The sequence below is a fragment of the Trachurus japonicus genome, chromosome 15 (assembly GCF_045865225.1).
Source record: "Trachurus japonicus isolate A0001 chromosome 15, Traja_1.0".
Taxonomy (NCBI): domain Eukaryota; kingdom Metazoa; phylum Chordata; class Actinopteri; order Carangiformes; family Carangidae; genus Trachurus; species Trachurus japonicus.
The window spans coordinates 19,812,424-19,826,463 of NC_140921.1; the positions used below are offsets into that span (position 1 = coordinate 19,812,424).

A 14,040-nucleotide genomic window follows, 5' to 3' on the forward strand; every position below is an offset into this window, starting at 1 on the left:
TTTTAAGTACATGCTACTGAGTTGTTTAACAAGAATGTGCTCGACCAAATCAACAAAGATGGAAGCTGAAATGTATTCAAATCAACGTGACAACTTTGGTCAGCGCTAGAGTGGAACTTTAAAAAAAATCAATAAAGGCAGATTGTAAGAGGTTTTGTATTATATCACATGTATTTACATACATGCATTCCAATTTGTTCCAGTAGGCTCCAACAGTATAATCTGTCCTACTTATCATTTGGTATCAAAACTCACAGATATTACTACACAATGTCCATTTTGTGTACTTTAACCCTAAGAGGAACTGTGTTATTGTCAAACCTCCTATTATTTTGTCATGGTGTGTCATCAGGCTACAGATCTCTATTTTTTTAATGTGTGCTATCTTGTGTTTTTGTTTTGTTTTGCCTGCAGTTGTGCCACAAGTACAATTTGTTACCCACTCTGCTAAGAGTAACCATTACGGTTCATACTGAAAAATGCCTGATGATAGAAAGAACACAATAGAGAGCAGTAAAAGTACAATCTGTGATGAGTGGGTAAGAGCAATGGATAGAGCCACTGATATGAAATGAGTGTGGCCATGGATCAAGAGAGTAATGAATAATGAAGGAGAATTGTGGTGTGAATTTAGTAAAACTCAAACAAAATGAAATAAATAAAATCTGGCAGTAATGGCAAAAATTATGAAAATAGGACCCGAGTTGGAAATAACATTATTATCCAAGGATAAACTTACGACCGCTGCCGAGCTCCTCAAAAAGGTATTGTACTTTCTCCCATTGAGTGGAATTCTTGCCAGGTGGGGGTACAAGTGGAACGAAAGCTCTGAAAGCAAGTAAAGAAAAAAAATTCAGTTGAAGTCAGGTAAAATGCATTAGGTTATCTCCAGACTGTCACTGTGCACACTGAAAAAAAAGTCTTAAGTCTTGAGCTTGTTTAGTGTAGTCCTGGTACTGATTGTTTCAGAAACTGTTATATATTTTTTCTACATCCCACACATAGATTCTGCACAAAATAAAGAAATAAATTGGGCTGTTTCATCACACGCAAACGTGAAACACTACCATTGTCACTGCTGCAGCTGAAAGATGGCAAGAGAGGAATATAGACGGAAAGGCATATTTCTGTTGAAAAACAATGACAAACAAACTTATTTTGAAGGAAAACTTCAATTTTAACAACTGTTGGTCTAACATCTGTACTCCACTGCACTTTTATGTCCTCTCTTGCTTAATGTTCAGACAGAAATAAGAAAAGGAGCTCTCAGAGTGTGTTCAGCACTCTAGCAACAACACTGTTTTTCATTTGTCTGCTTGCTATTACATTTTCTCCTTCTTTTAACTATATGATTTTTCATTTTCATTTCAGAAACATCTTATTTAATGCTGCTGCTTTGGCCTCTTCTCTAAAACACATAGCCTACACAACATTTTATATATGTATATGTACTGGGTGGTATTTTTGTCAGTGTATGTTATATTTGCAAACATTGAAGAGCTTACAAATCATGCAAAAACGATAAAACTGCATCCATGAAATGTGGATTAATTGCTATTCTTAACACTGGGGACAGTCTTCAAATCTCTACACATACACTATGCATTTGTACAGCATTTCTACCATTCTGTCTTTACGCAAGAGAATGTAGGGAAAGGGTCAAATTTTTGGATGCTCAATTTCAGTTTCATGAAATGCTTTTCATTAATCTCTTTTAGCAGATAGCCAAAATATATGCCACAACCCTTCTTAGTACATACCGTCTAAAAATGAAATCAAATATGCTTTTTTACACAACTGGGATTATTTTAGAGAGTTAGAGTTTGGAGTACAAAAACAAAAAAGAAAAAAAAAAGAATCACCACCTGGGGGAAGTGAAAGACAGAAAGATCAGCATCCCGGAGACTTCCCTTTGCCTCATATGCAAAAAACAAAACTCAGGCCTCAGTAGGCCACATCTGCCCTGGTATCATGTGGATATCCCCGGGGGTTCACACTTGCACTTAATCTTTTTCATGTGCATGTGCCTTCCCTTTGGTTATGTTATGTGTAATTTTTCATTTTAAGAAAAAAAAGCACCTCATCAAAGTGACCTTAACCCTCACTGAGCTCTGTGCAACTGTGTCTGTATCTTGTGTGCAGTAGAGTAGTATGTAACTTTCCCCAACTTAACTCTATAGAGGTATCATAAATAAGAAACCACTTGGTGTAGAACACCGCCTCTGAGCTTCATAAAGGATTTGATCGCCCCATCGCAAAGAAAATGGGCACCTTTCACTGGCTACTAAATAAAATGTAGAGTATTTTTGAAATAGGCACAAGTAGCCACATAAACTCAGTTAATGGCTGAGAATATTTTTTTGAAGGCACTGTGGAGCTGTCATCCAGGCTTTTTAAAAGCATTAATCAAAAATCCTTTGGACTAATACAAAACAATCTTATATGTGACTAAATTACTTATTATTATGCAGTCAAAGTTGGGGAAAAAAAATCTAAAAAGATTAAGGGCTATTTAAGAATTTAAACACCTTTATAGGTCTTACAAGACAACAAACAAAAGTCTTTGACATCAAGCACAGACCTACTGAGTGAACAGTCACCCAAAAAAAGCCATTATGTTTCTCAGTATCAGAAAAGCACTCCGGGATAAAAGCCATCTTGTTGTTGAAAATCGAAGCAACAACTGCCAGGCCAAAGAAGCAATCATCCCGGTTCATGAGGTAAAAGAGAGACTAAATTGCTTCTGTATGTAAAAGGGCTTAACTTCCCAACTTTAAGCTACAAAGAAGTAGAGTCCTTTATTTTCTCAAACCAGGTAAGCCTTCATTTAGTTCACCATTTAATGGCAGACACTGTGGATTTAAATGTATTGGTTGAACTGCACATGTTTTTGCTGTCATTGCTGCAAAGGAAATTCATCATGTTGAACAGGTGCCTGGACAAGGATGGAGAATGTGCATTGTGTCACAAAAAAAGACTCAATATTCCCCCCACATGTGTTTTGTACACTGAACAAATGCAAATAATTTACCCATTTTTAAATCTAATGGAATAACTGCATACAAATTCAAATTAGATACTATAGATATATATTTAGTAAGGGATATACATTTTTCCCCCCTGAATGGTTTAACATGGGCAGACAAATGGCACTGCAGTTGTTTGAAGGGGCCGTCCTCTTATTAACTACGATGATACATCCACACCCCCTTTATCTATTGTGTAGTGAAGCAGAAGAAGAAGCCATCCATGTCTCCAACTTACCCAATTAATAGGAGAACCACGCAGACAATGACAAATCCAATTGTGTACTTCAGAGCGTTTTTCACTTGCTGTAATAAAAGAAAAAAATTAAACTGGTCAATCACAGCCATGAAGTGAAAATTATTATCCATTGTTGAGTGAGGGAAAGGGGTCATAATCTATTTAGCTAAGGACTATGGTGAGAGTTATATAAAGTCAGTGTAGATCCAGTTCGACCTGACAAAGATAACACGTCACTCCCACTGCTATTCAAGGTGGTGCTTTTAAAGTAACAATACAAAAGACCTCACTGTCTGAGAGAGAAAGTGCCTCTGTCAGCTCAAAACTGACACATGGAAAGGAGAAAAGGCACTGTGCGATAGCTGGTGTTTGGTACATCACTCAATAAGAGCACTTCTAAAGATAGGGATTTCAAATTTTGCCAAATTTCAGGTGAGGATGTGAGACCAATAATTTCAAGTATGAAAGTGAAAGCAGTGGTGCGTCATCAAAATATAAATATTCACCTATTCTGATCCGATCCATTTCACTTGACATTTAAGTTTGTGTGCACTAAAATAAACATTTGTCCTTTTTTTTTTAAAATAAATCCCTTTTTTCTTTTTACACCAATGTTTCTCATTTCTACAGTAGCCTACATTATCTTCACAACCTGTCGATAGACATTACTTACTGCCCTCTACAGTCAGCAGAAATGTCACCTCTGTGATGTTGGTGACTGAGCACGTGACCGACAGTGTAAGTGCCTGACAGCAGAATACAGGAATATAACACTCAACTCAAGAGCACCGCAGGTGGTTGAAAAATGGACATGATATTTTTTCAAAACCGATAAAGGATGGATTTTGAGGACCAGCACTGCAATGTCATAACAATATAAGAAATAGTAACACCAAGCGGCAAGCTCTGAACCTGGAAAATTTAGCCAACAATTGCACACACAACTGCTCTTCTTCAAATGGCCACTTGAGGCTGGCTCCAAAAGCAAGTAAATCCCCATAGGCTTCCATGTTAAAATGACCAATTTAACAGCAGAGAACTATGTTCACAGCCTTGTACAAAAGAAAACAGTTTGGTTTCTCCTCTTTGCCCATTTGTGGACGGGCAGAGTTCAGCAGAGTCGGGTACTGGCAAGATGTTCATGGCAGAGCAGCCCACTTAGTTTAGTTAGTTTCAAAGCCGCTCTTCATATACAGTAGGGGTGATGTTACACAGGCTATGTCCATCTTTATTTACAGTCTGTAAATAAAAGTACATTTTTAAAGTCCATTTTCAGGTTTAACAGCTGCTAAAGTCACTAGACTACAATATATAAAAGTACATAAACAGGCAAAGTCAACCATACATAGCAATAGCTGATGTCAACAGAGCAATCAATTAGTATCAGATTTGTTTTCTTAAAACCAAAGTTTAATTGGATTTTATTTTTCATTATGTGGATGAAATATGATGCAATTTTTCAGAAACAAGGGACAAAACGCTAACAAAACATTTGAGTATCAAGACCAAAGTATGAAACGTATAATTTATCTGATAAAACCAGAAGTGAAATGGTGAACTGCTAAGATTGATGCAATGCACAGAGAAGCTGAGGAAAAATATTCAGATTCAGGTGCATAGAAATAAAAGGCTGCATATTTGCTTTCATTGTTTGTCAAGTCAAATGTTAAAATGTGTGGCAACAAATGGGCTCACGTTGCCTCAAGCTAGCTGGGAAGTTCAACTGAAATGACTCGGGGACATTTTTTGCATTAGCATATCGGTCAGCTGCCCTGAATCACCTGAATAAAACTTGAATTCCTCAGCAGTGCATCTGAGCAGCTACAGTGAAAAGTGTAGGAGAAAGGTGCAGTCTTACTGAGCACTTGTTCCCGTTGTCGTCGTCCCTTTCTTCATAGTAGAAATAAACAAACGGGATCCATAGGAAGACACAGAAGAGTATGATGGAGTAGAGTGCTATATGGATATAAAAGACATAAAGCATTAGTCACACATCTTTGCTTTTGTGCCTTATATTGCCAAACATGAATATGTCAAAATACACAGAAATAAAATATAAAAAAAAACATTAGTGGGCCATTGTGTAAGGTGCAGTATAGTCCATGTTACAAATGTCATGTTTTAAATTCACATTGGCAATTTAGGTTACTTTCTGCCACACCACTAATTTCTGACAACGTAGTGAAAAGAAAAATATGTCAGTGAGCTGTTGGCTTCCTAAATGCCATTTCAAGGTAACTTTTTGCATCGCCTCAATTCTAATTCATTTAGCAGTGACAGTGTGAACCCAAGACACTTCTCAGAAGACATGAACCCATTCCTCTAAAACTCTCCAATGGCAAATCTAGGGCATGAATCACTTAGGAAACTATCAAAAAATATCCATACCATAGTGAAACATACAGTAAAATAATTCATGTTCATGAGTTGACAAATAAAAAATTGTCCTGCAACACAGAAAACTGACATTGCTCCTCCTTCAAACTTAAGTTTGTTAGAGTTCTCCTGACAACTGTGTATCATCTATGGTTGTCTACCCTTAGGAAGCCATGCATAATACAGGCACTGAGGTGCAACTAAAACAATTGTCTGAGTCCCAAGGCAGTTAAAGCAAAAAAAAAATAAAATAAAATAAAAGACAATTACTGCCTCAGAAATTTTCTCAAGTCATAATCAAGATATCCAATTCACGAGAATGGGATGAACAGATGGACAACTCATGACAAACATGCCATGGGCCATGGTAAGACAAGGTATCAACAAAATATGTAGACATCTGATATGAAGAATAACCTTTGATGATAAATGATTTCCCATGATAGAGCAGGATACCATCAGATGTAAAGGCTTTCATCAGTGGAAAATATTTTTTGCTATCTTTTTGGTGCTCATTGTTTTTAATTATATTGAGTTCTGTGCTCACTTTCCCACTGAAATTCTTCTCTACTCCCTTTTCCTCATATGGGGCCTTGGAGTCATGACTTCAAGGAGCAAAGTTTTTCATCATTTTAAACCAATAACTCTTGTTAAAAGCATGCTTGCGGGTTTGTGCAAGGGTGAAACTTTAGTGCATGTTTTAAAGAAATGATTCCTAAGAAAGCTTGGGGGGAGTTTATATCAGAGGTAGGAAAAGTGCAGTAGGCATTTGAGACCAGCAGGTACTTATGAATGTCACATTTTGAACAATGATGTTCATGAGAGGTCCATTAAGCAATCAAGTTTCACTTTGCACAGTTCTATGAATTTAAATGTCACTGAATTGGTTTCTTAAGCAAAGTATTGTATTCATATATATGAAGGTCTTTCATATATAAAAGAGAAAATTACCCTCCGATTGTATTGAGGTGGTAATGCTCAAGATTTTCATAGTCAAAAATTGTATTCAATACTTAACCTAAACCCTTTACTTTTTATTAATAGCTAGGTAATGACGCATGCACACATTATACTGAGTAAGAGCTCACTATATCGATGCCGTTGTTTCACAGACTCCCTCATCCTTGTTTGCTTTCAAAGACCAAGAGATGTATGCACAACTGTAGCAATGAACTATGAGTGTAATTGTTATTATTGTTATTATCTAGACAGAAACTTCCGATAAACTACCTACATTTAATAGAGACTTTTCTAAGTGCCTATAAGCAATGTTAACCGATTTCAACATTTCATTCATCATAAATTTCAAAATGCTTTCTGATCATGGCTAACAAGGCTTCTGTTTATTTAAAGAATTAATATATTGTAGTTCATCTTGGGACTGCAAGTGGACCAAAACAACCCTATAACAACTGTGAATAGCACCACTGGGTGTGTTCTGAGTAAACATAAAACAGTGCTGTGTGTGTTCACATTGTCACTCAGAGCATTAAACAATAGATTCAATCAGAGCTGCACTGTGTATCTGAACACTTCATTCTTCTGCTGCTGGTCTATTCAACATGGCTTTAGACAAAACTCACAGTGCAGGTAATGATCAGTTCCACTCTAATGTCAACCACCACTGCTGTAGTAAAAACAATCTGCATCAGAAAATATGTTCATTCATTAAAGTCAATGGCCTTCTGTGTGAAGTGGATGCAATACACCTGTCCTTGGTGAAAGATCTTGCTATTCTCTGATCCAAGCCCTTTTTGTTTGTTTGGTTCTTCCTGTACAAGCAGCTTTTCAGAGAAAAGACCAACACTAAACACATTAGGAATTCATAGAATGGAGGTGAGGCAAAAACACTTAAATAGAGAGATGCTATTTCAGGCTGTGGGCTTCTCTTTCTGCGGCAAATGGATGTCGGTGGAGAGAGCCAGACAACTCTGAAATAACTCAAAGAAAAGCATGTCATGAAGATGCGATCAGCAACACAGTTGGCATATCTCAATGCTTTCTTCAGGTGATAATGTGCAATCATTAGCACAAGTCATATTGCAGTGCCAAAAAGAGAGGAATGTGTGGAGAGACAAACAGTTTCCATGACCACACCAATTTCACTTGTCCCCCCAAATATTAAATACAACTTTCCAAAAGCAGTGGTGCTTAGCCGTGATTTAAAGTCAGCAAATTCAAAACAAATGAAAAATTTAATGAAACCATTAACAGAAGAAAAAGTTTCAGGCCAACGCATTAAAAAAGCAGCGACTACATCCAAGCCCTGAGCAGTGCCTTTATGGCCTGATAAACCACACGACTATAGATGTGGCTGTCGAATGGAAAATAATGTGGATAAACACTTACCCCTGATAGTCATTTAATCCATAACATCAGTGCCACACTTCCGCTTCAACGTACACGTGGAAAACAACGGTTCCATATCAGTAAAGAATGTACGGCCTCGGGTAATTACTAACGTGTCTCCCTGTGAAATGGACTATTTTTCACAAAACGCTCTTGCAGCAGCAGACAAATGAACGTCACTGTTATAGTGGCTTCCTTTTTGCCAGCTGTGATTGTGACAGGGCATTACTTTCAATAAGCACATGCTCATTGCTTCACTAAGGTATCCATTTACACTCATTTACAGCCAGACAAACTAAGTTTAGGATGATGCCAGGAGCCAATAAATGCAAGCCATGCACAGTATGCAGCCTCTGGCATATGCTTGTGGGTTAAAGCAATGGGTAATATTAATCATAACACCATGAATATTAACATACTGAGAGAATAGGTCATACTGTATTACCATGTATCATCAATTACTCTCTAAGCAGATCTTCTACTGGGAAGAATGCCTGACCAGGAATAAAAGTTTAGCACATTTATCCCCCTGACAGAGAGCAGAGGACTAAATAATTAAATGTCCTTGCTGAACCCTTTACATAGTATATACTCAAATGCACTCATGGGAGAAGCCAAATAATTAAAATAAAAGAAACATATTTCAGAGGTTCATGTGGCTGTAACAGTCCACAGTCTAGCAATGGCGTGGCAGCTGGCAAACAAAGCGAGGACACATGCAATAGCTATTTACATCTTTGTTTTTCAACAACTACCTGTGGCATTTACAATTATTATCTTTCCTGTATAATTCAAAGCAGTACTAGTTTTTTTTTTAATTTCCAGCACCATATAATGCTTAATGAGGAACATTAGACCCTTGTCCTCACCGTACTGTGGCCCTCCACAGGGGCATTAGCACCTTGACTGGTCTCTTGCAGATGGACAAAATGTATTACATATTATGTGAAAATTAAATGCCAGGGGAGATTTCTCACAGAAACACCGTCGCTGACAGAGACAGAGGACTCCAGAGGCCGATGAAAATATCTGTCTGTACAAACACTTGCTGAAAGGTATGACACAATGAGTTTGCACTCTCATTTCCTGTAAACATCAAGGGAGGCACCATTTTTCAATGTGGGAGACCCTGGGATAAAACACTGGTGAGCGTTTGACTTAGGTTTGACAGCATGAAGGACTCTAATTTGATGCCTGTGTTTCTGTCCCTCCTGAATGTGAGGGTGAAAAAATATTTGCTAACATGCAAGTCAGAGTAACTGATGGAATACAAGGCTTACTGCTGACTTTGTTTTGGAGTCATTCTTCAAGTCTCTTAATGCGGCTACAAGTGCAAGGAGAAGTACGATAAGGTGGAAGTATGTGGAAAACTGTTTACAATGAGCATACAACCACGAAAGTGCAGGGCAGCTAGAAAGAAGCAAGGCATAATCTCTGTCGTGGCAAAGTCATGTGAAAAAGTAATAACACAAACATTTGGACAGCTCAACACTGTCCAGATGTACCTCATAGTAGGGGGGGCGAAGGAAGCTGGTGGCAGCTGACTTTGGAAACATGAAATAGCATTACTATTATACCACACTGCGTTCCTTATTGAATACATGCATGGAGAAACAGAATATCCGATAGAAATGTGATAAAGATAAAAAAAATATATATGCTGTAGATGCTAATTCTGGATCCAGATTCTTCTAATTTGTTGCCATTTGCTTGACTTTGGCCTGTTACAAAGTGAAACGTGGAAAATTTATTTGGAAAGCACTGTATTTTTCTATAGTGCATATCATAGGCATTTTAAATGGTAAAGTTTGGTCGCTGCTGACTAGACTTAGACTGTAGATCTCCAGTCCCATAGACAGACTGTAACGTCTTTGACTGCAGCTGGTGGCAGTAGTTTTTTAATGCTAAGGTGGAGGACTGGCTACTCACCGAGGCAGCAGAGCAGAAAAAGAACGGCCATCGCCAGCCGCAGTTAGCAAGCTAGCTGTTAAGCAGCTGACAATGGGCAGGGTGACAGCGATAGGCCTAATCTTTGAAAACGAAATATCTAATTGGACCGTCGTTTTCCATACGATTCATCTGCCAGAGTAAGGAGGTGACATGATAAGTGAGGTTACATGATTTAAGCTCATTAGATTGCCCACCCCTTACATGCAATACTTCATGTCCACCACAGACCATAGGAAATAACCCCTTACTGTACTCTTAACGGCCATGTCCAATGATTGCGACAATACACAGTTGTGATAACCAGCGTTCTGCCAACACCCCCGATGTGCACAACAATACAAGGGCCCACTCAAGAGTGCTTGCTGCCTTGATTGTATTTAGTTTCACTTCAAACCTCAATGGAAAGTTTCTCTGGTTGAAAAGAGTCCACCTATTAGGTCAAATGAACACCAACAGGGCCCTTTGTCCATTGATGCAGCACGAAGGGGACATCCAATGTGACCTAGTGTTGATGTGACCCTCTGTTTCCCCCTATCTCCACCCAGGTGGGCTGATGTCTAGGGGTTCAAGTGGATGGACTGGTGATAAGGTCATCTCATTGTTTGTCTGTGCAGGACATGCCAGAATTCTTTTCCAGGTCTAACACTGACAAACTGAGGGGAGTCCTTAAGATTTTGAAGGAAATGGAAAGGTTTAAAAGTTGTTTGTAGTCCGGTCTTTCAACCTGCACTGCTTTAGGAAGTTCTCAGTGTCTCCTGGGTGCTCCAGGTGTCCACTTGAAACTAGTTAAGTCCTTATATATTTCCTTCTGACTTCAAAGAAATTGTTTTCTTCCTTTCCTCTCCTCCAAAATGTCCTGTTCCATCATTGAAGATTAGTCCCCAATTATTTTCAATCTCTTCATAATGGTGGTGTAGGTCAGGGTTTATCTCCAACATTTTCTTTTCTGTGATCAATGAACTTTGGTTACCCTGCTTAAAACATGCAGTATATGTTGGGTTCTGCTTTATATCACTGTAACAGAGGCGTATATCACTGAAAGATTTAAAGTTTTGTCTATGGAGTGAAATCACTGTTTTGAATATTTGAAGGTAAAAATTGCAAGAAAAGTGTCTTTTGTTTTTCTTAGCATGCTTTACGTCACTAAGCAGGCCCCTCTGCAGTGCACAAAGTAGCCCTCCGAAATAAAACTGCTATATCTCCTTGTTTTCTGAACGCTCTTAAGGAAAGTACTAAGCTACCACTCTCCAATAAAATTCTGTCAGCTCATGTAGGTGGATAAGAATCACAGACAAAAAGAAAGTACTTCCAGTGTATTTACAAGGGGGTTGCATCCTCTCCAACTTCTACAGATTCTACAAATGGCATTAAAAGAAGGCAGAGAGAAAGCCCATGATTTATTTAAAGGGCCCAGGGGTATTTTGCCCTGTTGCTTAAGGGTCTTATGCACCACTGCTTTGAATTACAGAGCAGTCCAAGGAAATGTATAAATGGACGGAGGCTGGAGATTGAAAGGGGAGGCTTTCAAACTGAGGGTGCATCAAAGATCACAAAAATCTATTGGGATTAAAGGAAGTGGGTGTTGCAGTTACAGATGTTTATCCCCTTTGTCAAGGTGAGAGGTTCATTTTATGTAATATTATACTGTAGAATTTGTGATGAGCACGATTTGGCCTCTATCAACAACAAGTAATGGACTGAATATTTTCACCTTTCACATAACTATCATGTTTTTATCAGTGGGTATCAGACTGAAAATGTGTCCAAATGAAAGAAAAAACATAAGTGTATGCCTACACATGTCTGCGATGTAACATAGCTCAAATGCATTTCCTTGACCTACTTATGATGGCTGGGAACGTATTCAGTAGCCATCATCACACTGAGTTTTCACACAGCTGACAGTCCTTTAACATGAAGGCAAGTGTGGTTTAATGAACAAGAGAGTGTAAAACATCACATAAATATCACACTTCATCCTCTCATGAATCTGTGTAATTGTGTGGTCTCCAAAAAGAAAAAAAGAAGAAAATACATGCTGGTTAAAAAGTAACAACTCCATTAAAATAACAATGGGTGCTACATTATAATTACCCCACCATAATGTCTCCACAATGACAACACTGGGCCTAAACCTCGACAGGGTAATTATACAGCCGAGAAATGTTCACAATGTCAACTACAGGTTTGATTAAACATGTGTGTCTGCAGAAAAAATGTGCATAAATTTTGAACCGGTGACTGACAGTAATTCACCGTATGACAGCTATGTGAGGCCATTAAGTGATTTCAACTAAATAATGCAGTTCTTAAAAATCACTTGACATACACATGCTTATTAACCGTGATCACCAGTGAATGCAAATCAATCTACCAAAGAGAAAAACATGTTCCACTTGAGGAAATAGGAAATCTCCATGTCAACCCTGTAATTATTCCATTTGGAAAAGACAAATGGACAGTGCTGTCAAATATGGCCTTAAAGAAAATTCAACTTAAAGGTTAGATTTGTACAGATGCTGTGCATAAAACACACATGGAGCTTGGTCTCCACCTACTGGCAAATAATAAAGTGATGCCCCTTACAAAAAAGAGAGGAAAAGCATTGTTTCGTTTTACATAAACAAGAGCACAGTGGTATAACGAACTGTACAGACAAATTTGCACTTATCATCTTTTCATATTTAGTCAATTAATGAGGTTTTAAACAAAGTATGACTCGCTCAGCTATGCTCAGCATCAGCACAAGGCGCTCTTACACAGGCATCCCCACAAACATATATTCACAGTAGAGACTGTGCGTAGACATACATCATAAATCCCACCTGACTTTTAAGAAGAACTATTGCAGAGAACTTCAAATGGCCTGTGGCGCTGCTTGGACTCGGAGCCAATATGTGGCAAACTGACAATCTCACAAAATATGACGGCAAACACCTATAGTCAGATTAACTTTTCGTACAGCAGGAAACGGCTTCACAACTGATGCAATGAACTCAAGAACATGCCAGAATAACTGATGGATCAATATTTGGCAGCTCTCGGTTTGGAATACATTTGCAATATCTAAAAGGCAACGTAATTTGATTCCAAAAACATGGTCTAAGGAACAGAGCATAATATCAATCAAAACTGCAAAGCTCTACTTTTTGTATTTTAGGCAGTTTTACAAGCACTCAGGCTTACTTATCAACAGCCAAAGGTTAGAAGCACAACAAATTTGCAAGTAAATCATTCTGCACCACAGTCCCAGAGCTGTGATCACATGTATGCTTGAGGCAAGTAACAAACTCTTTCAGGCTTCTCTCTTACTCCTATCCTGGCTACTAGAAGGCATACTCTTGATGTGTCTAAGAATTTTCAGCTGAGAAAATAGATGGGGGAAATATGTGACAAAGAAATTCACAAACAAAATACATTTGGAAAATAATGCCTATTTAGCATCCAATATAAAATAAAAGCATTTATGTGGAATACATTTAGAAAAAGACATGGGCACCACAATATAAAGTGCAGCATGAAACACAGCAACTTCAAAAGCCACAAAATATAATCACAGAGTTTGTGACTTAAGATGTGCTCTCAAGCTTTCTAAGACAGAAATATACTTACTAAACTAATTATCAAACCAACTATAGGAGCTTTTCCGCCAACGTGTAACAAGTTTCTTGAACTGCACCAAGAACATGGTTTCTCAGCAGTCAGGTCATTAAATGAATTAAATTACTGACAGGACATGGCGCAGGTTTCAAAACTAAGCCTCCTGAATTATTCATTTTTTTTAAGTCTCTATAAAGCAAAGTCTCCGTTTAAGGGGATGTCTAATCCTAACACGGAAATCAATTTTGTATGTAAAATCATTATTTGTGTGTCCAGGGGACAATATATGGTGACTCCCTAAATGCTGGATTCACATTTTTGTGTTCATGTTCTGTGAAAGCCAATTTTCTGATGTCATTATACCAGTGGAAGTGGTTTCTTTGATTGGGCTGTCTGGGCAAAGAGACAGCTTGTCTTCCTTGCATTTGGCATTTCGGAACAGACGGTACGTAACAGTGTTGCTGACAGGCACTTTAAGCCGGCATCTGTTAGACAACGTGT

At 38.2% G+C, this 14,040-nt stretch overlaps 1 protein-coding gene across 1 annotated transcript in view; it reads right to left on the reverse strand.

Moving 5' to 3' along the window:
* Positions 1-14,040, reverse strand: part of lmbrd1 (LMBR1 domain containing 1) — a 51,553-nt gene that overhangs the window by 32,467 nt on the left and 5,046 nt on the right. Inside the window, exons 4-6 of the mRNA XM_085800306.1 lie at positions 5,123-5,220; positions 3,265-3,332; positions 740-828 (exon numbers count right to left, since the gene is read on the reverse strand). Coding sequence (XP_085656432.1) covers positions 740-828; positions 3,265-3,332; positions 5,123-5,220 — 255 coding nt within the window. The remainder of the gene's footprint in view (positions 1-739; positions 829-3,264; positions 3,333-5,122; positions 5,221-14,040) is intronic.